The 24,366-nt window shown below is 35.5% G+C and overlaps 2 protein-coding genes across 2 annotated transcripts in view; one reads left to right on the top strand and one right to left on the bottom strand.

Annotated features, from left to right (window-relative positions):
* Nucleotides 1–1,076: 1,076 nt before the first annotated feature.
* Nucleotides 1,077–9,526, top strand: LOC136030262 (uncharacterized). Its single transcript, XM_065709118.1, has 2 exons — nt 1,077–1,118; nt 9,179–9,526. The coding sequence occupies exons 1-2, from the start codon at nt 1,107–1,109 to the stop codon at nt 9,488–9,490; spliced, it is 324 nt and encodes a 107-aa protein (XP_065565190.1). The 5' UTR covers nt 1,077–1,106; the 3' UTR covers nt 9,491–9,526.
* A 12,680-nt stretch (nt 9,527–22,206) lies between these two features.
* LOC136030259 (L-asparaginase-like) overlaps nt 22,207–24,366 on the bottom strand; it is a 120,711-nt gene continuing 118,551 nt past the window's right edge. Inside the window, exon 15 of the mRNA XM_065709105.1 lies at nt 22,207–22,510. The gene's annotated coding sequence lies outside the window, so the exon portion shown is untranslated. The remainder of the gene's footprint in view (nt 22,511–24,366) is intronic.

Raw genomic sequence — 24,366 nt, 5'->3', positions numbered from 1 at the left:
TACAAAATAAGCAGAGATGTAGAATGGACCGACACTGTGGCATTGTCTCGGAAATTCAATATAGCAATAAAATAGGTAATGTCTATTTTAAAATCTATTTTGTAAGTTAGAATAGTAATTTAATATATTTCTGAACAGAATCTCTGTGTACTGCTAGATTTGGGCGATTTAGTATTTTGAAAGATTAACGTGGAGAGATAAAATTTTCTTGACTTTCTTTGCTCAACAATTCTCAAGCTAGAATTTGGATGATTTTTTTCTTTGACAGATCCCTATGAAGATTACACAAAAGCAAAATAAGCCCAGACAAGGGATTAATTATTCCAAGGATCCCATACTGCGCTTTAATGTTGTCAAATGTTAAAATGGATCCGATATGCTGAATGAACACCACACGACATTATAGTATACAGCTGCACTGGAAAGCTCATGTGGATTCCTGTGTGCCATTCTGTAACTAAGGTTTTTTTTTTTTTTTTTTTACTTAGATTTAGCATAGCAATAAAATATTATGTATTGTCCTAAAATATTTTTCTATTATTGTTCACTGTTTTTTTTTTATTCAACTTAAAAAATACAAAAGTAATATTGTGCCCTAAAAGAGAGCAGAGCCATTAGAAGATAATAACTCGACACATAAATGAATCGAACGTGTAGCAAATTAAATCATTTTCAAACAATTGTAGATATAGGATTTTGAAAAGGGAGAGTGGAGGGAATAGAATTTTGCTGACTTTCTTGGCTCGACAGTCCGAGGGCTAGAGCTTGGATGGGCTCTTTTTTCTTCGACAGAATTGTATGAAACTTGCACGAAAGTAAACTGACCCCAGCTATTAGGATTACTTATTTCCCGGATCTGATGCTGTGCTAAAACGTTACCAAAGCAAAAGTTAAACAAATCTTTAGAGTGGAGACTGAACCATGGAGTGTTCTGCAAATAGAATGGAAAATCGACTAGGATTCCTGTGTATCTTAAAGTAGCAAAAGTGTTTTTTATGGACATTCAGTATAGTGATAAAAATCTTTTTTCCTTGTAGCTTGTTATTGAAAAAAACTGAGGTTCCCATAAACAGTCTTTTTGTAAAGGAAGTTTTGAAAGCATCGATATGGAATTCAAAGTAAGTTTTTTCGTTTCAACTCAATCTTCTGTAAAGTTGTCACAGATCTGACCTTGTAAACTTAATATAATACATGCAAGTGCATAATTAAACTTAAAACAATCATTTATTATTTCTCTACCAATCGTTTTTCTTTAATGATGCTTTACTGGTTCTTCAAAGCTTTAAAAATAAAGAATGGATAATATAATATGCTACTATTAAGATTATTGAGAACCACTATAGTTTCTCCGAAAGTAACTATTTAAATTATTATTTAATACCCGATAGTTAATGGAAATAGTAGAAAAATAATACCCGAACATACACTTTTCGTTGTCAGTGGTGCTGCAAATATTACTAATTGAAAGGCTCTAGGGCAGTGGTTCCCAACCAATTTCGGGCCATGCCCCACGAAGACATTTTTAAAACCCTGATACCCCTCTCGTAGTATTTAAATTTTGTTATTCAAAATTTTACGTGCATTCACCTGAAGGAAGCTGAAAAGGCCATCAACTTGGTGTCTATTTTTGGAATAACTCAAGGCTTTTTTATATTAAATTGGGAAAATATTGTTTAAACACAACACTTTTTATAGGTTCCACTGCAACTGAGCTTTCGTGTAACTGAGCCTCTGCTACTGAAACTTCGTGCATCCGACCCCAGGTGCAACTGAACCCCTGTGTTACTAAACCTCCTTGTAACTGATTCCCCATGCTACTGAGCACTCTTGTAGTTGAAGCCCTCGTGCAACTCAACTCCCGTTTAATGGAGCCCTGGTGCAACTAAGACCCGTAAAACTTAACCCTCGCAAAACTCGACCACATTCAGCTCAACGCTCATTCAACTCAACCTGCATGTAATTCAATTCTAGTCGAAAATATTAGTTTGAAGCCTCATTCTGCTCACCTTCTCTATAATTCAACCCTTATTTAACTCAGCTCCCGTTTAACCCAAGCCTGTATGACTCAACTTTCATTCAAGTCAACCACATTCAGCGCAATCCTCCTCAAATCAATAACATAACTACAAAATGTAATTCAGCCCGTTTTGTCGGAAGTGACAAAAGCTGACTCGATTAAAATGGTCTTGGTTTGTTCGTAATTCTGTTGAGTCTTTTTTTTTATGCTGCTTCGATGCAAAACTGTCGCCCACTCTACAAGACAACGATTTAACCTTCTGTTCTATATATCTGGAAATTAGCAGAGCTTTTTATGCTCAGGGCAGGAACAAGTTTGGGGTAGCAACAATAGCTGTACCCTAGTACACAGACCGCCCGTAGTGGTCAAAATATTAAGGACACATTAAAGAAAAATACTATCTCACAAGAAAAATTCAGCGTCAATGTCAATTTAGGAGTAGTAGTTGTTATCTAATTTGAGAGTAGAACTTTATTTTGAAAAAAAATTCAAAGAACTTTTAAAAAGAGCTAGAAAAACTGATGTCTCCTTTTTTTGTTTTTTTTTTTCTCCAAAACTGATAGGGCACTAGAATTTCATAGATAACTGTTCAATATTATTTAATTAAGAATTGAATTATTTAAACAAAATATTATCTGATTCTAATATTCATATTTACACGCTTTTTATAATTTCCTAATAACAACACCATAATAAAATGCCTTGTGGCACCGAAATCTAATTTTAATGTCATTTCTGGTGTGTAAAAACTTGAAACCGTAAAGGGTCTGCAACTAAAATCTCCGTGTTCAACAATCTTCAAAGTAAAAAAAAAAGGTTAAAAAAAAAAAAATACCAAGAGAAAAAAAATCCGAATACAACTGATTCGTTAAAGATAGAAGCTACTTACTTTTAATTTAACACTAAAATTAATTTCGAAACAAATTCTTGGAAATTACGAGAAAGTACTTGACACCCGAACGTGTATTACTTTTCTTTCTCTTCTGTCACTGAGACATTTTCGGAGCACTGAAATGGATAGTGGACCTTCTGAGCTTCTCAGAATTAGTGTTTTATCTCCCTCACCCCTTAAATGTGTGCATTAACTGTGACGAGTTTGATGTTACATAACATACTTCACCCAAAATTTCAAAAAAAAAAAAAAAAACGATTGGTTCAATATTCGAACCTACTATAATAAGCGTTACCGTCACAATATTCTTAAAAAAAATTGACTAGAAATTTTTGAACCTGAACGGCTTTGTTCTGTTCCAAATCTTTCAATTATTCTTCAACTTCTTTCTGACTTTTGTGTATTCCTAGACTTGAGACTACAACCTATTAAAACTTAAGTCCGACCGGAGTAAAAGCTATTTCTAATCTTAGAGCTGAGGCCCAATTTTGACAACACTCCCTTTCCCCCATTCACAAAGAAAAAAATAGTCATTATAATTGACCAAGTACAGGGAGAGTAATCATAACCTGGTCACTTAGATGGAAACTGGATAAAGTCCTACTTGAACGGACTAATTATTAACTTTACAATGCACGAAAAGATGCACGCAAGTAGCAACCCGAAAGAGAAGTGTTTTCGTTGGCTGCCAATGACAGAAATCAGATGCAATCGCGGCTCTGACGGTTCTTTGTTTTTGGTCCACATTAGTTTAGCTTCCTCAAATTGGTAATAAAATTTAGAAACTCAGAATAAAGCAAGAAGCATAATTTGAGCTTTTAATCGGCACTAGTTCGAACTTAATCTTAGGCTTTGGGTTGAGTTCAGTGAAACAAGGCTTAATTTAAATATGAGTGAGTTATATAAAGGTTAAATCAAAAGATGGTTAATTTAAACTGGGGTCCAGTTGAACTAGGGTCTAGTTAAACAGGCTTGATTTCCACATAGGAATGAGTTACACGGGGCCTAGATCAACGGGAGTTTAGTTGCGCGACAGTACAGTCTAATAGGGATGAGTTATGCGCGGGTTAGTTTGTATAGGGGTCTAACTGCATGAGTGTTCAGTTAAATAGAGTTGATTGCTCGTATAATTGAACGGGGTTCAGTTGCACGATGGTTCAGTTAAATGGGGTTGGTTTGCATGGAAGCTCAGTAACTTGGGTTCCGTTATATGTGTGCTCCTTTTATGCAATGTGTATCAAGTTTTTGGGCTCTTTGAAAGCATTTGAATGTGACACATTTTTTTTTTTTTTTTTTTTAATGAGAGCTCTAAAGTAAAGTCATCCTAAGGGTGCATGTCCTACCTGTGACCCACCGAAATATTGCCATGTCCCACCAGTGGGGCATTTGCCCCAAGTTGGGAATCACGACTCTAGCACCTAAGGTAAGTACATAACCGGAATTGTGAGCGTGATCTGTCGATTTCGTTTGCACAGCCCTCCGGCACTTCTATTTTGGACCTAAAGTAGCTTAAAAGGAAAACAGAGCCGTAAAATTTGAAAAATGTATCATCTGTTGCAACTATGCTGAACAAAAGGGCTATCTCAAAATTTTGATCAGATAATTCTGGAAAAATAAGGGTGTGGGAGGGGGGTTAGTTGCCCTTCAATCTTTTTCATCACTAGAAAAGAGAACTAGAGTTTTATATTTCCCCTCAAACAAGCCCTCTCCGTATGTTCTAGGACCATTTGCTCAATACAATCACCCCTGGAAAAATAATAATAAATAAACACGTATCCGTGCTCTTTTTTCTTACGGAAAATACAAAACTCCTCAATTTTAAATATAGGAGCTTGAAATCTCTACAATAAGGCTCGCCGATACGCTTAATATGATTTTTGTAATTTTAATTATTTATTTTTTTACTTTCAGGAGTACATCCCCCGTTTTTTGAAAATCAGTAAAATTTTCTCAAGCTCACAGAATTTTGCGAGTAACACTAAGCCTAATGAATTTTATATTTCGAATCAGCATAATAAGTAGATTCATTTGATATATTTATTAATATCAAAATTCCGTTTTTAAGAATTTCGGTTACTATTGAGCCGTGTCGCTCCTTACATACAATTCGTTGCTATGATTTCGTTTGATTCGTTTATGAATTCATTTGATTTATATATATTAATTTAAAGAGCATTTCCACCAGACAAGTTTTTAAAAGAAAAGTAAAGAGCTTCATTAAGCCAAAAATGAGTGGAAATAAAGTCAAATAATCTTCCAAGCATAAAAGTACCACAAATCACTATAATTAAATAAACGATATTCAAAACGAACAGAAATTAGAATAAATAGCCGAGTTAAAGGCAAGACGAGCGATAATTAACGTTAGTACGGCTGATAACCCCCATGCCTTCTCAAGATCCGAACATATTTGCGCTTTACTGAAAGAAAAAACAAACGAATGACCACGTGAATTGTCAGTTTAATTGACATTTACGATTTTAATTACATTTGACGATTTTTTATTTATGAGAGTAAAAAAAGTGAAAATGTTTACAACATGTTTTGTTCTTAGTAAAGTGCAAATTATGTTCTGGTCTTGAGAAGGCTTAGGGGTTATGAGCCCTACTCTTGTAAGTTTTTGCTCGTTTTGAGTTTTACTCGGCTATTTATTGTAATATCTGTCCGTTTTGAGTTTCCTTTATTTATTGATAGTGATTTATGGTAGTTTTACGCTTGAATTTATTTCCGCTAATTTTTGGCTTAATGAAGCTCTTTTCTTTGAAAAACTCGTTTTTTGGAAAAACTTCTTTAAATCAATTTGTGTTAATTTTTTTTATTTCCCTAGTCTTTTTCGTGGAATAAAATAATACTTTATATCTTTTGATTTTTTTTTTATATGAATCCATAGTTTTGGTTGCTATTTGTATCTTGAGAAAACTTTTTCAACAATTCTTAATCCTGACACGAACAGTATTGATTAGTTTGATTTTATAGCTCCTGAAGTTGACCTGAAAAATCAAAAAAAAAAATAATTCCCAAAAGATTCTCTCTATGTTCTTTGACAACCCGGATACACTTAGGCTTACACTCTTTTCTATTTGTTTAATTTGTTAGAGCAGAAGTAGTAATAGCATTAGCCCCAAAAGTTAATACTCCTAGTCGTCCTCGATATATTGCTGAGGTGTCTTATTGGCGAATATAAACACAATGCCTTTTGATTTACTTTAAAGAAACATCTAATTTTAAAGCATAATGGGCCAATCGCATGAGGGCTGGGGGTTGGTATACCCAATATCCATAAAGACATAGTTGTTGGACCGTTCTGCTATACTGAACAAAATGGCTGTCTGAAAATTTTGACTGGATGTGTTTGAAAAATGAATGGGCTTGAGAGAAGGGATCCTTGCCCTCCAATCTTTTCTTACTCTTAAAAAGGGCAACATAACTTTTAATTTTGAAACGAATAAGCTCCTTTAAAATTTTCAGTGATATATCTAGCCTACTATTAAGTGGTGCTGCCTATGATATTGCTTATATGCCCTTTTGAAAACCTGCACGCGTGCAGGTTTTTTTTTGTCTGATTGAAACTCCTCCTGAACTTTACAGTTCAGTAACATTAGTGGTAGCCTTCCAAAAAGGTTTTGGAATTAGTTACAGTAACTGTAGTGGTAGTATTAAAAGCATACACATAGTGCCTTCTGGCTACTTCAAAGTCCCCCACAACTTACCCTTACGTAATTATTGGACTTTTCAATAATGCTGAAGAAAATGATTTTCTTAAAATTTGGTTTGGATGTGTTTTGGGGAATGTTAGGATTGGTGGGAGGGTGGAGGGAGACTGGTTGTCCACTTTTCACTTTTTATTCTTAAAAAGGCACTAGATCTTCAAACTTCCAATCGAATGAGCCCCATTCGATACGAAGTTTAAACGACCATCCGTTCCATAAGAACCTTATATGCCCGGAGCATAACTTACAACCCTTGTACCTGGGCTTTGGGGGGTTGTGTCTACCCTGAAGTCATTGTTATATGCTCTTTGGACTATTGTGGACAAAATGATTATCTTATAATTTTAATCGGATGCATTTGGGGAACAGGTTGTCAATGAGGGGGGGGGGTAGCTGCTTTACATCAAGCCATTTGACTCTTAAAAAGGAACTAGAACAATGCATTTTCAATCAAATGAGCTTCCTCTAAAGTTCAAACAACCACTACACTTTCCATAAAAAAATGTATGGCCTCGGGGCATAACTTATAACCCTGGCCCTTAGACCCTGGGGAGATTGTGTCAACCACAAAGGCCATGCTATATGATCTTTGAACTGCTTTTGAATAAATGGCTATCTCAAGCGTCATTAATATAGCCCATCAAAAGTATAAATTTCTTATTATAATAGCTTAATACCTAGCTATAATATATTATTGTCAGTTATTAATCTTATTTTAGAACAAACTATCTTGTCTTGTGTTTTTTAATCAAAAGATCTGTTTTGTGTTCACTTTCCCGTTGAAGACTCAAAAGCCATTCTAATCCTTCCATCCTACGACATTAAACGACAAAATATATAAAATGTTTTAACGTTTTTAGTTTTGATAAATACAAAATTATTAAAACTTTAAGGAATGTATATCAGAATATGGATTCTAAACTGACAATCTATAGCCCTTTTTTCTGTGAAGTACAAATTATGCTCTTGTCTTGAGAAGGTATGGGGGTTGTCAAAGACATAATTTCCAGACCTTTCAACTACGCCGAAAAAAATGGCTATCTGAAAAAATTTGATTAGATGTGTCTTTGGAATTGATGGGAGGGGGTTTGTTACCCTCCAATCACTTTTTACTAATAAAAAAGGAACTAGTCCTTTCAATTTCCAATCGAGTGAGCTTTTTTCGAAGTTTTTGCAACAACAAATGGCCATCTGAAAATTTCTATCTAGTGCATTTTGAGAAAATACGAGACTTCTTATCCTCAAAAACATAAGTTCTGGACCTTTCTATAACGTTAAGCAAAACGGCTGTCTTGAAATTTTGATTGAATGTGCCTTGGAAAATGGTTGGCGTGGGAGGGGGTTAGTTGCCCTCTAATCACTTTCGACTAAGAAGGGTAATACATTTTTCAGTTTCCAATCAAATTAGCTCTTTTTGAAGTTTCTATGACAACAAATGGCCACCTCAAGATTTCTATCACATGCATTTCGGGAAAATATGAGGTGTGTGCATGTATGGGTATTCGTGATTGGAGGTATTCACCGATCACTCTGAATCTAAAACTTATAATTACCAATCTAAAGAGCCTCCCCCAAAGTTTATACGATCATCTTTTCCATATATACCTTATATGCCACCAGGGTATAACTTACAACCCTGCCCTGAGGGCTGTAGGAGGGTTGTCATCCTCAAATACATAAAATCCGGACTTTTAACTACGTTGCACAAAATGGATATCTAAAAATTTTGATTGGATGTGTCTGGGGAAATGGGGGGAGGGGTAGTTGCCACGCAATCACCTTCGACTATTAAAAAATGCTAGCCCTTTCAATTTCCAACCGAATGAGCTATTTTTGAAGTTTCTAAACCAACTCCTTTAATACGATGTGCCCTGGTCTAAAAAAAAAATAAAAAAAAACAACAATACATGGTGGCCACGTCACTCACTACTTAAGCAGCGCTATTGTGCTGCACATGATTTAGAACGTATAAAGTCTTACTTTATATGCCGCTTAGGATCTTTGAAAATATTTTAGTATTTGCTTTCATCATGTACCCCAAATCATACGGATTTTGACCAGTAGTGTTTTTAACGAACAGGCATTTTCCCACTTTATAATAAAAAGCCCTAGCAAAAAAGCTATTGGATACACATGGAACCTCGTAAAAGTACGTATAATGTAAATTAATTATGATTTTCTTGGATATATATTGCTCTCATTTTTTTAACAGGTATTTTAAAAGCCATGCGAGACAGCCAAGGCCATATCCGAGGGGGATTATTGAACTTCACCCTCTCCCAAAATATTTGTCTGACTCTTAAAAACGTAACAAAAATGAACATAAACAAATTTTTGGTGCGTTTTTTAAGTTTTTGCAAGCCTCATCCTCCCGAGAAATTATGGAAACTTTTTTGAAGCTAGTGTATGTTTTTTTTTTGTCTGATTTTCACTAGACTCTTAAGGTACTCTCTCTTTGCAACTTTGTTTTGTTATATGTCCAATGTATTTAAACAAGTGAATAATGGAAGAAATTCAACCAAATGTATTATAGTATATCAACTGCCTCTTTTTATTTAGGTCTTTGTGCTTCTTAGTCTTTTTGCTGTTGCTTTTGCTTCAGAGGAAGCTGCCAAAGAAGAAGGAAAATACGGAGAACCTGCATTCAATGTTTACCCTGCAAGCTACGACTATGGTATACAAGCCGATTACAAATACAGAAACGACTATGCCAATGTCCCATACTATTGTCCAGCCATACACAAATGTTTCGACGGATACCAACTTAGAAAACTTTACATTTCTTGTCCAGTCCTCTACAGATTCGATTGTAGTCGTGGTAAGGGATATCATGGAAGACCAGGGGAGAGACCTGTGAAAAAATACGTATAATTTTGTTGAGTACTGGATTAAAATAATGCAAATTTAGTCGCCTTTAGATTTCTGTGAAACTAGCCCAAAAGAGAGTGAAAATACTATCAAAATAGCTAGTAATCAGTACACAGGTTATTATAAGTTGCATCATCTAGGCATGATTTTTAACGCCCTAGTTATTACCTGTTTTGATCGCCTGATTAATTCTAGCTAGCAAGTAGAAGGCGATAGACTATATCTTATTGTCTGAGTAATCGTGACTAATCGATTAATATTCCTATTGTAACTTCAGTAAAATAAAAATGAACTTTTTGTAATAAATTAAATCCAAATCAATCAACAGTTTTGATTCAGCTTTCAGAGTGAGTTGAATCATTTTATGTGTGCAAAGTCTGATTGAACCAGAGGCAGATTGGCAGAGGTTCAATTTCTAAAAAAAAAGAGGTTCTAAAAAAATCTGAGACCCAAAATGTACTCAGTGCACATTCACCTTCATGGCGAAAAATTTCTTCAATTTTCATGTTCTATTGTCCCAAGGTCTACGCTTTTTAAGTTTCAAGCTGATCAGACACAATGAAATTTCCAATAATTGAAAAAAAAAACAGGATTCCTTTTGGTCTCAGTTGAGTTGGGAAGCCCAGAAAGGTTTCCCCAATCACCAAAATAGTTCAAGTTCAGCAGCTCTTCTTAGTCTGTGTAGATCAAAAACTTCTCAAAGTCCTCCAGGTCTCAATCTTATCTGTGGTTGCAAATAGAAAAGTAATAAAAGCATGAGCAAAAGAAAATAAAAAACAGCGGGACAAAGCGACGAATTTCGAGAAAAAAAGGGTTTTTGACCAGTAGGGAAAAAATCAAAACGGATACTTCGACTATATAAACTGATATATTCAGCGTTAAGAACAGAAATGTTATGTTGGGAGTGAAAAAAGATATGTAGTCCAACTTGGAAAAACGGGCTTAGGAGGAATACTTAGAAAAGAACTTGTTCTGAAATGATGCAATAAAGCCTTTGAAAAATATTGCTCAGTGTTGTGGTATATATAAAGTCGAAAAACAAAGTTGAGAGTGAAAAGAGATGTGTGTTCCATCTTAGAACAAGAGCTAAGAACTCATATAGCACTTGTGACAAGGTCAGAAGAGCCAAGAGCTCATATGGCATGAACTCTAGCAAAATTATAAGAGTTAACGGATTTATTTAAAAGAAAAATCAGAGGCTTAATGCCGGTCGGGATTTAAAATAAGAGCTCTGAGACACGAGGTCCTTCTAAATGTCAAAATTCATTAAGATCCAATTACCCACTCGTAAATTAAAAATACCTAATTTTGTCTAATTTTTCCCCAAGATGGTTGAATCAGGGAAAACAAGTTTATCAAGTCAATTTGTGCAGGTCACTGACACGCCTAAGAATTGATGTCGTCCCAGCACGTACAGAAACATCGAACTCACCAAAGCACTGGACACCCCCTAACTCCCCCAAAGAAACGGATCCAGTCCGATTACGTCAGTAACGTATCTACAACATGCGCTTGTTCTACCCACAACGTTTCATCCCGATCTCTTCACTCTAAGTGTTTTACAAGATTTTCGGTTTCCCCTTCAACTTCCCCCACTGTCATCAGATCTGGTCGGGACTTAAAATGGAACCTCTGAGACATGAGTTCCTTCTAATATCAAATTTCATTAAGATCCGGTCACCCATTTTTAAGTTAAAAATACCTCAATTTTTCTCCTTTTTCTGAATTATTACACCCCCTCCAACTCCCCAAAAGAGGGCAGATTCAGTCTGATTATGTCAATCGCATATCTAGGACTCGTGCTTATTCTTCCCACTAAGTTTCATCCCGATCTCTCCCCTCTAAGCGTTTTCTATGATTTACCTTTTCCCCCTCCAAGTCCCCCAATATCGCCAGATATGGTTTGGATTCAAAATAAGAGCTCCGAGACACGAGGTTCTTCTAAATATCAAATTTGATTAAGATCCGATCACCCATTCGCAAGTTAAAAACACCTCTAATTTTTTTTAATTTTTCCTCTCCCTCCAGCCCTCCAGGTGGTCGAATCGGTGAAACGACTGTTATCAAGTCAATTTGTGTAGGTCCTTGACATACCTACCAATTTTAATCGTCCTAGGACGTTTAGAAGCACCGAACTCGCCAAACAACTGCAAATCCCCCCAACTCCCTCAAAGAGAGCGGATCCGTTCCAATTATCTCAATCACGCATCTGCAACTTGTGCTTATTCTTCATATCAAGTTTCATCCCGATCTCTCCAATCTAAGCATATTCCAAGATTTTTGGTTTCCAAGATTTCTATTCCCCCCCTCCAACCTCCTACGTCCCCAGATCCACTTCAAATTGAAAATAGAGCATCTGAGACGTAAGGTGTTTCTATATATATTTATCAATTTTCATTAAGAACCGATCACCCGTTCGTAAGATAAAGATACCTCAATTTGCACCTCAATGTCACCGGATCTGGTCGAAACTTAAAATAAGACGTCTGAGACACAACATCAACCTAAATACTACATTTCATTAGGATTCGATCGCCCATTCGTAAGTTAAAAATACTTCAATTTTTCTTGTTTTTCCAAATTAGCCACCACCCCCCCCCACTACCCCCCAGACAGTCGAATCGGAAAAACAGCTATTTATAATTCAATCTTGTCCAGTCCCTGATATGCCTGCCAAATTTTATCGTCCTAGCTTATCTTGAAGTGCCAAAACTAGCGAAACCGGGACAGACAGACCGACAAACTGACAGAATTTGCTATCGCTATATGTCACCATGCTCATACCAAGGGCCATAAAAACGGCTTAGGAGGATTACTAAGAAACAAACTTGTTCTGAAATGATATAGTAAAGCCGTTGGGAAAGTGCTGATTGATGCTGGTATATGCAAGTCGAAAAGGAAGGTAGGGAGTGAAAAAAGATGTGTACTCCAACATGAAAAAAAAAAATATCAAGCAAACAACTTGTTCAGGAATGACGTATTAAGGCCGTGATTAAGTGAACTGATGGAACTCGAAAATCCCATGTTAAATTGAAAATTTATATTTAAAAAGTACTCAAGTATTCATTGGCGGAAGATGCCGCTTTTAATATCAGGCCATAGCTTCTTGAAGATGCTACAAAATGTTTGAAAGGATTTTTCTCTATTTCCTCTAATTGCTTAGAAATCTTAGAAAATGTCTAGGTCTTTTTCACAAGTGTACTCGATAAAGGATATTGCTTTTAGAACAAAATCGGTACTATCATGAGCAGAAGACAATAACCTGTAAGATGATTGGAACCATTTTTCGATTTATTTTCCTGTTTTCTAACAGTCCAATAGAATATTTTCAGCTACCTGAAATTTTTACAAGTCGGTTGCCAGAAAGAATCGTTTCAGATCACCGATAATACCCCCAAGAGACCAAAATGACAAGCTGGTATTATCAGCTGCTTGTTAATAGAGTGTGAAATTTCCATAAATTATTTCAACGCAATGAAGAAACCTAGAAATGAGAAATAGTCAGGAGCCTTCAGTAAAGTTGTGCACACAAGGCCGAAATCATGGGGAAAATTAAATCAAAGCGAGGTATACATTTTAAAAGTGTTACCACACATAGACAGCGCCTTTGTAAAAAGTATTTGGAGCTTGGTAGATGTAAATATCCAAAATACCTAATAATGCGGTACGCTGAAGAACTAGACAAGTCAAGAGATTTAGGTCAAGCGACAAACCTTGAGGCGGGGCAGAACTCCGTAGCTTCTTCCCCGTTGCCCTACCGGATCGTGACTGGTGGTAGAAACTTGGATTGCCGACGGATTTTTGATCCTGCATTTTTCGTGCGCGATTTAGACTTAAGTTTGGAAGCACAGGTGAGGAGGAAACAACCCGTAAAAATCATAGTACCTTAACGAAATTTACACCACCAGATTCAGCACATCAGAGAATCCTACTGTAGTTTCAATCTCCTATCTACAATTAAACAAAAAAAACAAAACAAGTTTTTTTAAGTGAAAGTAAGGAGCGACATTAAAACTTAAAACGATCAAAAATTACTCCGTGTATGAAAGGGGCTTTTTCTCTTCAACGCCCCGCTTTTTACGCTAAAGTTTTTTACTGTTTTAAAATGTAGAGTTAAGAGAAAGAGTCAAGCTTTAGCGTAAAGAGCGGGGCGTTGAGGAAGAAAAGCCCCTTTCATATACGGGGTAATTTCTGTTCGTTTTAAGTTTTAATGTCGCTCCTTACTTTCATTTTAAAAAAAAACTTGTTTTTTTTTTGTTTAATTTCTGGACGTCTTTGAATTAATGCATGGTTTGATCTTGGCTCTCCACATATAAATAATTAAAACGAAATTTGCATATTAATTCTTTGAGGCTAAATGGTTTTTTCACAGTTTTCATCGGAAGATTTTGAGAAAAAAGGAGCGAGGGAGGAGGCCTAGTTGCCCTCCTATTTTTGATTACTTAAAAAGGCAACATTTACTTATTGTTTTTACGAACGTCTTCGTAAGTAAAAAATATACGTAACTTACGAATTAAATTACGTAGCGAACTTCAATATTCGTATATTTTTATTGCGTATATGAGGGGGCTCACCCCTCGTTGATACCTCGCTCATGATACTAAAGCTTAAATTTTGTCCCAATTTCTTAAGAATAACCCCTGAATCACAAAGGCCGTAGAATAAATAGTTGAAATTACTAAAAATGCATTAGCGTAAAGAGCGAGGTATTACGAGGAGGTAGACCCCTCATATGCGTAATAATTTCTGTTCGTTTTAAGTTTTAATGCTGCTTCTCACTTTCAGTAGAAAAAAAAACTTTTCATGTTTATTTTTTCATTGTTTTTTTTTTAATAATGCTAGAAAATCCTGCGCCCCCTCCATTGAAAGTCTCTTCCCCCATGAGAAGTTCATCATGGAAAAATCCTCCCCGGTAACCCTCTCCCCTCAAATATCCCCCCAAACCAAAAAAATCCCCCTGAAAACGTCTGTACACTTCTTAGTAACCATTACTATATGTACACACAGGTCAAAGATTGTAACTTGCAGCCCCTCCAACGGGGACTGCAGGGGAGTAAGTCGTCCCCAAAGACATAGTTACTGGGTTTTTCGACTATGGTGAATAAAATGGCTATCTCAGAATTTTGATCCGGTAACTTTGGGGAAAAATGACCGTGGGAGGGGGCCTAGGTGCCCTCCAATTTCCCATCACCCCTGGAAAAAAAAAACAAATAAACACGCATCCGTGATTTGTCTTCTGGCACAAAATGCGAAATTCCATATTTTTATGGATTGGGGCTTGAAACTTCTACAACAAGGTTCTCTGATACGCTGAATCTGATGGTGTGATTTTCGTTAAGATCGTATGACTTTTAGGGGGTGTTTTTCCCTATTTTCTAAAATTAGACAAATATTTTCAGGCTCGTAATTTTTGATGGGTAAGACTATTCTTGATGAAACTTATATATTAAATCAGCATTAAAATGCCATTCTTTTGATATAACTATTGGTATCAAAATTCCATTTCTTTAGAGTTTTGGTTACTATTGAGCCTGGTCGCTCCTTACTACAGTTCGGTACCACGAACTGTTTAAAAATGTGGAATTTTGTATTTTTTGTCAGAAGGCAGATCACGGATGCGTGTTTATTTGTTTGTTTTTTTTTGTTGTTTTTTTTTTCCAGGGGTGATCGTATCGACCCAGTGGTCCTAGAATGTTGCGATAGGGTTCATTCTAACGGAAATGAAAAGTTATAGTGCTTTTTTTAAGTGACCAAAAAAATCGGAGGGCGCCTAGGCCCCCGTCGCACGTTAATTATTTTTCCAAAGTCACCGGATCAAAATTCTGAGATAGCCATTTTATTCAGCGTAGTCGAAAATCCTTACAACTATGCCGTTTGGGATGACCTACTCCCCCACAGTCCCCGTGGGAGGGGCTACACGTTACTAACACTGACCAGTGCTTACATATAGTAATGGTTATTGGGAAGTGTACAGACGTTTTCTGGGGCGTTTTCATTTGGTTGGGGGCAGGGGGTTGAGAAGAGGGGGATATGTTGGGGGAACTTTTCACGGAGGAATTTGTCATGGGGGAAGAAAATTTCCACGAAGGGAGTGCAGGATTTTCTAGTATTATTTAAAAAACAATGAAAAAATAAATATGACAAAGTTTTTCAACTGAAAGGAACCGAATATTCCTGTTATTATTTTCTTGTAAATATTAATTCCTGTAAATATTCCATAATAATTTCTGTTAAAAGGAACAGAAATTATTACACATATGAGGGGCTCACCTCCTAATACCTCGCTATTTACGTTAAAGTATTTTTAGAAATTTCAACTATTTATTCTACGGCTTTTGTTATGCAGGGGTCATTCTTAAGAAATTGTGACAAATTTTAAGCTTTAGCGTGAAGAGTGAGGTACTGACGAGGGGGTGAAACCCCTCGTATATGCAATAAAAATATGAGAATACAGAAGTTTCTTTACGTAAGCTAAATTGTAAGTTGCGTATATCTTTAACTAATAAAATTTATTTTTACTTAAATTTTAAGTAAAAAATTAAAAAAATTAAAAATTTTAAAAAAAATTTAAATCTTAAAAATTTTATTTTACTTTAAATAATAAAATTTTATTTTTACCCAGCCAAATATATTACTATTTCTCGGCTGAAACATCTCACCAAAGGAAGCTGTCAATCAAAACCTTTGACAAGACTTGATAATTGGTGCTATTTGAAGTTTTGACAACCAACGGTCTCTAGAGAATTAAAAAACAGAAGGCTAACCTAACTTCAATTTTGAAGCTCGATGCTTTCAAGTTCACTTAATCACGGCCTTAAATCCTTTTAAAAAGTATTCCCTGCTTTTGAGGTTTGCATATAGTTAAAAATAATGTTAGGAATGGAAAGTGTATTTAATTTGACTTCAAAAAGGGGGTTAAGAGGAATATTAAGAAAAGAACTTGCTCTGAATTGATACAATAAAGTCATTAAAAGTATTGTTTGGTGTTGGGGTAAGCCTAAATAAAAAATGTTGCTGGGAGTGAAAAAGATGTGCACTCCAGCTTGAAAAAACGGGTTTAGGAGGAATATTAAGAAAAGAAATTGTTCAGAAATGATGTAATAAAGCCCTTTGCTGTTTCCTTTGCCAGTATTCCTTGCTGTTGGGGCATTCATAAAGTCGAAATGTTATATTGGGAGTGGAAAAATATGTGTACCTCAAATTGAAATAACGGGCATAGGAGGAGTATTAAGTAAAGAATTTGTTCTGAAACGGTATACTAAAGCCTTTTGAAAAGTATTGCTTGGTCTTGGGGTTTGCATAAAGTCGAAAAATAACGTTCAGAGTGAAAAAGTCATTCATTTTCAATTATAAATGGTGACACATTTGGACCACCGCAAGTGATAAAAACTATTCAGCTTTGGTTACAGATGGCAGCATAATCGAATTTTAAGCTCGGTTACGTTGAGGTAACTGCTTTCAAGTTAGGTTCTCTTAGGTTCACTTAGTGTGACTCGTCAATTAGCCTTGGAAAATGAAAGCCGAAGGAGGAGGGACCAAAGAACGAAAATTTGCAATTACTACAATTATAATAAAGAAAAATTATAATAAAAAGAACTTATTATGAAATTAAACAATAAAGACTTATGAAAAATATTGCTTGCTAATGGTGTACACATAAAGTCGGAAAGTAATGTTGGGAGTGAAAAATTATGTTTACTTCGGCTTGAGAAAAAAAAAGGTTTTGGAGGAATATTAAGAAAAGAACTTATTCTGATATGATACAATAAAGCCTTTTTAAAAGTATTGCTTGGTGTTGGGGTATACATAAAGTCGAAATGCAATGCTGGGAGTGAGAAAAGGTGTATACTCCAACTTGAAAAAACGGCTTTAGGAGGTATAAGAAGAAAAGAACTTATTCTGAAATAATACGATTAACCCTTTTGAAAAGTATTGCTTGGTGTTGGGGTACAGTCAAAATGTGACATTAGGAGTGAAAAAAGTGTGTGCTCCAACTTGAAAATCGGGGTTTAGGAGCAATATTAAGAAAAGAACTTGTTCTTAAATGATAGTGAAATAATCAAGCCTTCTGAAAAGTAATGCTTGGTGAAGGGGTATGCATAAAGTCAAATGAAATGTTGAGAGTAAAAAAGATGTGACTTCCAAATTTGAAAAGGAGAAATATTAATAAGAGAACTTGTTCTAAAATGATGCGATAAAGCCTTTTGAAAAGTATTTCTTGGCGTTGGGATATGCATAAAGCTGAAAAGTAATCTTGGGAGTGAAAATAGTCGTGAACTCCAACTTGAAAAAAACGGGTTTAGGAGTAATATTTAGTCAAGGACTTATTCTGAAATGATACAATAGTCTTTGAAAAAATATGTTTCATATTGCGGTATGCATAAAGTCGAAAAGTAGGGCTGGGAGTGAAAAAGATATGTAGTCCAACTTAAATATTAAGAAAAGAGATTGTTCTGAAATGGTATGATAAAGCCTTTTGAGAAGTTTAGCTTGTTGTCTCGGTTTAAGTAAAGTCTAAAAGCCATTTTGGGAGTAAAAAAATTGTGCTTCAACTTGAAAAAATAGAATTTAGAAGAATATTAAGAATAGAAATTGTTGTGAAATGATACAATAAAGGCTTTTGAGAAGTATTGCTCGGTACTGGGGTATATATAAAGTCAAAAAGTAAGATTGGGTCCGAAAAAAGGTGTGCTGTAACTTGAAAAATGGATTTAGGAGCAATATTGAGAAAAGAACTTGTTCTAAAATGAAATAATAAAGCCTTTTGAGAAGTATTGTTTGGTGTTAGGGTATGTATAAATTCGAAACTAATATTGGGAGGGAAGAAAGATGTGTAACCCAAATTGAAAAAATAAGATTAGCAGGAATAATAAGAAAAGAACTTGCTCTGAAATGATACAATAAAGCCTTTTGAATAGTCTTGCTTGGCGTCGGAGTATGGATAAAGTTTAAAAGTAAAGTTGGGAGTAAAAAAGATGTGTACTCCAACTTGAAAAACGGGTTTAGGAGGAATATTTAGAAAAGAACTTGTTCTGAATTGATACAATAAAGCCTTTGAAAAAATTTGCTTGGTGTTTTAATATTCATAAAGTCGAAAAGTAAGGCCGGGAGCCAAAAAAGATGTATAGTCTAACTGGAAAAAACGGGTTTAGGAGGAATATTAAGAAAAGAGCTTGTTCTGAAATGATAAAATAAGCCTTTTGAAAAGTGTTGCTTGCTGTTTCGGTTTATATAAAGCCAGAAAGTGATTTTGGGAGTGAGAAAAGATTTGCAATCTAACTTGAAAAAATATGGGGTTAAGAGAAATATTATGAAAACAACTTGTTGTGAAATGCTGCAGTAAAGCCTTTTGAAAAACATTATTTGATGTTGGCGCATGTATAACGTCAAAAAGCAAAATTGGGAGTGAAAAAAATTAGTGCTCGAACTTGAAAAAATGGGCTTAGGAAGAATATTAAGAAAAGGACTTGTTTTGAAAAGTATTGCTTGGTGTTGGGTTATGAATATAGTCAAAATGTAATATTGGGAAGGAAGAAAGATGTGTAATCCAATAGGAAAAAATGGGATTAGTAGGAATATTAAGAAAAGGGCTTTATCTGAAATGATACAAAAACGCCTTTTGAATAGTATTGCTTAGAGTTGAGGTATGAATACAGTCCAAAAGTAAGGTTGGGAGTGAAAAAAGAATTGTACTCCAACTTGAAAAAAACGGGTTTAAGAGGAATATTAAGAAAATAAATTGTTATGAAATGATATAATAAAGCCTTATAAAAAGAGTTGTTTGGTGTTGGAATACGCGTAAAATTGAAAAGTAATGTTGGGATGGATAAGAGATATGCACTCCAGCTTGAGAAAAACAGGTTTAGTGGGAATATTAAGAAAATAACTTGTGATGAACTGTCGAAAAATGATGTTGGAAGCGAAACAGGTTTGTACTTCAACTTGAAAATTTCGATTTAGGAGAATATTCAGAATAGAACTTATACTGAAATGGTACAAGGAAGCCATTTGAAAAGTGTTGCTAGGTGTTGGGGTATGCATAAAGTCAAAATTTTTATGTCGGGAGTAAAATAAGATGTGCACTCCAGCTTGAAAAAGTGGCTTAGGAGGAATACTAAGAAAACAACATGAAGAAAATAATAAGAAAAACATTAAGAAAACTGATCTAATGAAGCCTTTTTTGAAAAACATTGCTTGGTGTTGGGGTATGCATAAAGTCAAAAAGCAAGATTATGAGTGACTAAAATGTGTCCTTCAACTTGAAAAAAATGGATTTAGGAGGAATATTAACAAAAGACATTGTTCTGAAATTTGAAAAGTATTGCTTGGTGTTGCTACTACTACTACTACTAATAACTCACTGCAGCACCAAGCCGCCTGAGGCCAACACAGCTACGCACGCTCCTCCTCCAACCTAATCTATTTAAAGCCTCCCTCTTTACACCCTCCCAGGAAGTTCCCATTTCCTTTAAATCCTTATTTATGACATCCTCCCAACCCAGACAAGGACGACCTGCTTTCCGTGTAGCCCCAGACGGTTGGCCAAAAAGGACAATCTTCGGTAATCTATCATCCTTCATCCGTAGAACGTGGCCTAGCCATCTCAACCTTTCTTTCATTATAGCCCCAGAAAGCGGGATTGAACCACACTTTTCGTACAACCTACTGTTTGAAATACGGTCAGTCAGTCGGGTACCCAGAACAATCCGTAGGCAATTTCTCTGGAAAACATCTAGTAAATTTTCATCTGCTTTTCGGAGTGTCCATGCTTCAGAGCCATATTTGACCACTGTCATCACTGTAGCTTCCAATATTCTAATCTTGGTTTGTAGGCTTATCTTTCTATTCTTCCAAACTTTTTTTAACTGTGAAAAAACACCCTGAGCTTTAGCTATTCTACTTTTAACATCTTCACTGCTCCCACCATCTTTACTAATAATACTACCAAGGTAACTGAAGCTCCCAACCTGATCAATGAAAAAAACGGGTTTAGAAGGAATACTAAGAAAAGAACTTATTCTCAAATAATACAGTAAAACCTTTTGAAAAGTATCGCTTGGTGTTGGGGTATTCATAAAGTCAAAAAAGACGGGACTAGGAGGAATATTAAGAGAAGAAATTTGTTCTGATACCATGAAATCAATCTTTTGAAAAGCATTGCTTTGTGTTGGGGTATGCATTAAGTCGAAATGAAATCTTGGGAGGGAAAAAGGTGTATAGTTCATCTTGATGGGTTAAGGGTTTACGATTGAGGATTAAAATGGGTTTAGGAGAAATATTAAGAAAAGAAGTTAAACTGAAATGATACAATAAAGTCTTTCAAAAAGTATTGCTGGTGTCGGGATATGCATAAAGTCGAAAAGTAATTTCGGGAATGAAAAAAGATATGTACTTCAACTGATTACGTAACATAAAGGTGTAGGTACATAACACCCATGTGCGCTCTATCCTCAGTTACAAGAGGGGATTCCCCACTAACCCCTGAAGTCTAGCATTTCACAGCAGATGGCGTCATCCGTAAGATAAGCAAACAATATCCGACTACGTAACAGACAAAAAAATCTCGAACCAAAATGACTCGAAGAAAAATGTGATAAAAAACGTCTTGAAAAACGTCTTGAATAAAAGTGTCTTAAAAACACCTTGAAGAAAAATTTCATATGAAACGCCTTGAAATGTCTTGACACGTCTTGAAAATCGATTTTAAGAGAACTGTCTTAAAAACCTTTTGAAACGTCTTGAAAAATGTGTTGAAGAATATCTTAAGGAAAACACTCACTATAATTTAACGCTTACGTTTTCATCTTGACTAGCACCGCCTGAAATCTAACAAGTCCTGTTACATAGAATCCTGTCTTTAAAAGCCTTTCTATGTGTCTTTAAAAACTTCCTAAGACTGCCTTTAAAAGCATTCCAGTCTTTAAAAACCATCCTTTACGTGTCTTTAAAAGCCTTCCTGTGACAGCATTCAAAAACTTCCTATGGCTGCCTTTAAAAGCATTCCTTGGCGTGTCTCTAAAAGCCTTCCTATGGCTGCCTTTAAAAACCTTATAAATGTGTCTTTAAAAGACCTCCTATGACTGCCTTTAAGAACTTCCGATGGACCGGTTTAAAAGCCTTCCTATGTGTGTTTTTAGAACACTTCCAATGGCTGCCTTTAAAAACCTTCTTATGGCTGCCTTTAAAAATATCTTACGGGACGTAACGTACAGGTGTACTATACTGTTACAGCTATACTATTGTATTACGTAAGACCCATGCGCACCTAATAACGTCTTGAGGCACCCTATAGGTGCCTTTAAAAGCAGAGGGCCGTCAATACTACTAGCGTTTTTGGATATTTGTATCCGAAAGAAATAATAATGAACTAGCTTTTTCAATATACCATAAACTGACTAACAACAAACGTTATTTGTCTTTCGCGTCAAATCACCCGATCTACATAAAAAGGGGTGTAGTTATTTCTTTAGTTGATAGAGCATTAAATTAACATCACCAGAATACATGAGTAGTGAGTTTGTTTCTTATTAGGGATATTCTTGTAGGTAATGGATATCCCGAAAATATGATTTCTCAAATAATTGAAAAAAGGGGAAGAAGTTAATGGAACCTGTAATATTAGAAGAAGATGGGTCAACACAATAAGCAAATTACACAACTTTGACTTATATCCCAATATTGTCACAGAAATTAAGAAGAGAACTAAAAAAAAAACATAATATAAGAAGAGCATTTAATTCATGACAAACTCTAAGCTCTTTTATAAATATGGAAATGACAAGGTTCCAAGAAACATACAAAATTCCATGCTCTTGTGGTAAATCTTATGTAGGAAGAACACAGCAGAATTTTGAAAATAGGCTAGAGTAATACAAAAATGCTCACTAAGACACTATCAAAAACCGGAAACGTGTGAATCAGCTGTAGCAGAACTCGTATTTGATTTTCCTCATCAAAATGTTTTATTTGATCAAATAAAAATTGTAGATACGTCTGTAGGACTTCTGCAATGTTTCAAAGGAACTACAGAAATAATAAACATTATATATGGGGGTAGAGAGAGAGAGAGAGAGAGAGAGAGAGAGAGAGAGAGAGAGAGAGAGAGAGAGAGAGAGAGAGAGAGAGAGAGAGAGAGAGAGAGAGAGAGAGAGAGAGAGAGAGAGAGGAAGATGATCTTAGGATGAACTCAATTTTTATTAGTTTAATTGAGGAGCAGCTAAAATCGTCAACCAGTAGTGATTTACATATTTGTCCGGGAACCTGCCTTGCGAACAAAAGGCAGGATGAGGTAAAAGCTGGAAAAACTCAACGGACTGCAGCTAAACTAGCAACAAAAAAATCCATTAAACTTATAATTCATGAATTTGTTGATTAACCTGTAAGATTTAGTTTGGGGCAATGGACCTGGGGTTTGGTGACCTTTTTTGTTTGTTCAAGTAAATATAGTCTTCACTTTTAATAGATTCCCTGACTTATACAGTGAATATTGAGAGGAGAGTGACCTATGATTTTACTATAGATATTCGCTTTGGTTTTATTCTTATATTATAACTTCAGTGTTGGAAGTTTGTTTATAATTTGAGTTGTTCTCATTTATTTATTTTTTTTTCTTCTTCGTGTGTTTAGTTGTCGTTTTATTCTTTTTGTTATTTTTGAAATACATTTTTTTCTCTTTTTTTCGTTGAGAAAGGCTCCTGGACGTGGGATCGAAATATTCGGAATATTTTTCAATTAAAGTATTGTTTTGTTTTTATTTTTTGTTCACTACTTTGCTGAAACTTACTTAATTTTTCGTAAATGGAAAAGTGGTGTGGTCTAAGAAATTATTTAAATATTATCTGTAAGTATACTTAGGTAAATACCAGTGTAATTTTTGACCGGTTTCGAAAAGTACCTGGAAATCCAGCTCTCTCTCTCTCTCTCTCTCCATGAAAAATTCCGGTACTTGTGTATTATACGCCACTCACTCAATTTTACGGTTTGTAAAATTTGAGAGCAAACCGTTGGTTTCTTCGTTACTTTAGGAACAAATTTGTGCTATATATTTGCACACTGGGGGGGGGGGTAAAGTATAGCGATTCAGAAGGCAAAATGTATTAGGTACATTATTTTGCATATTATGAAGTAAGAATTGTTTTCTGACTTCAAACTGTCCAAATAATTTACCCCTCTCCCTCCTCATGTGCAAATATATAGCCTGAATCATATATTTTTTATCTATTCTGTCCCTTGCCTTTGTCCTGTCTCACGCTAAGCTGAAAGAAGCTAATGAAAAAACCGATTTTTTTCTCGAGTTTTACACAGCGTGAACTTCAGTGAGTGGCATATACTGTACAAATACCAAATTCCTTCCCCTTACATAAAAAAACTCAAATGAAATTCTTGAATTTGGAAAACCTTATTATCTACGGGGGAAATTTTCCAGGGGGACTTACCAGGAGTGATTTTTCGCGGGGCGGGGCATATTCCGGGGGTAGCGGGTATTCGACGCATAAAACAAAGACGAGAAAGGACATAAGAAATGAAAAATAAAATCAAATAGGTAATAAAATCAAATTGGGGGCCATTTTTCGGGGGTGAATGCTAGTCACCATACACGGACGCGGGGGTAAACATGGTGTACTCGTATCGGGCGTATCGGTATTGCGTGTATAAGCATCGAGCGCATTGGCAGCACAGGTATCGGTATCCGTCATGTCGGTATCAGGTGTGTTTTTTCTTTCAATCATGGTTCTGTGCCTTCTATCATGGTCGCAGTAGTAGTTGCAACCTAATAAAGAGCACACCATCGCCCATAATAACCAAGAGTTGAAAAACACATTTTGAAAAAAAAAAACTCCTTAATGAGAACATTTTGTCTTTTGACACTGATTAAGGAA

Source organism: Artemia franciscana, chromosome 8 (genome assembly GCF_032884065.1).
Source record: "Artemia franciscana chromosome 8, ASM3288406v1, whole genome shotgun sequence".
Classification (NCBI taxonomy): domain Eukaryota; kingdom Metazoa; phylum Arthropoda; class Branchiopoda; order Anostraca; family Artemiidae; genus Artemia; species Artemia franciscana.
This window is presented reverse-complemented; position numbering and strand designations above follow the sequence as displayed.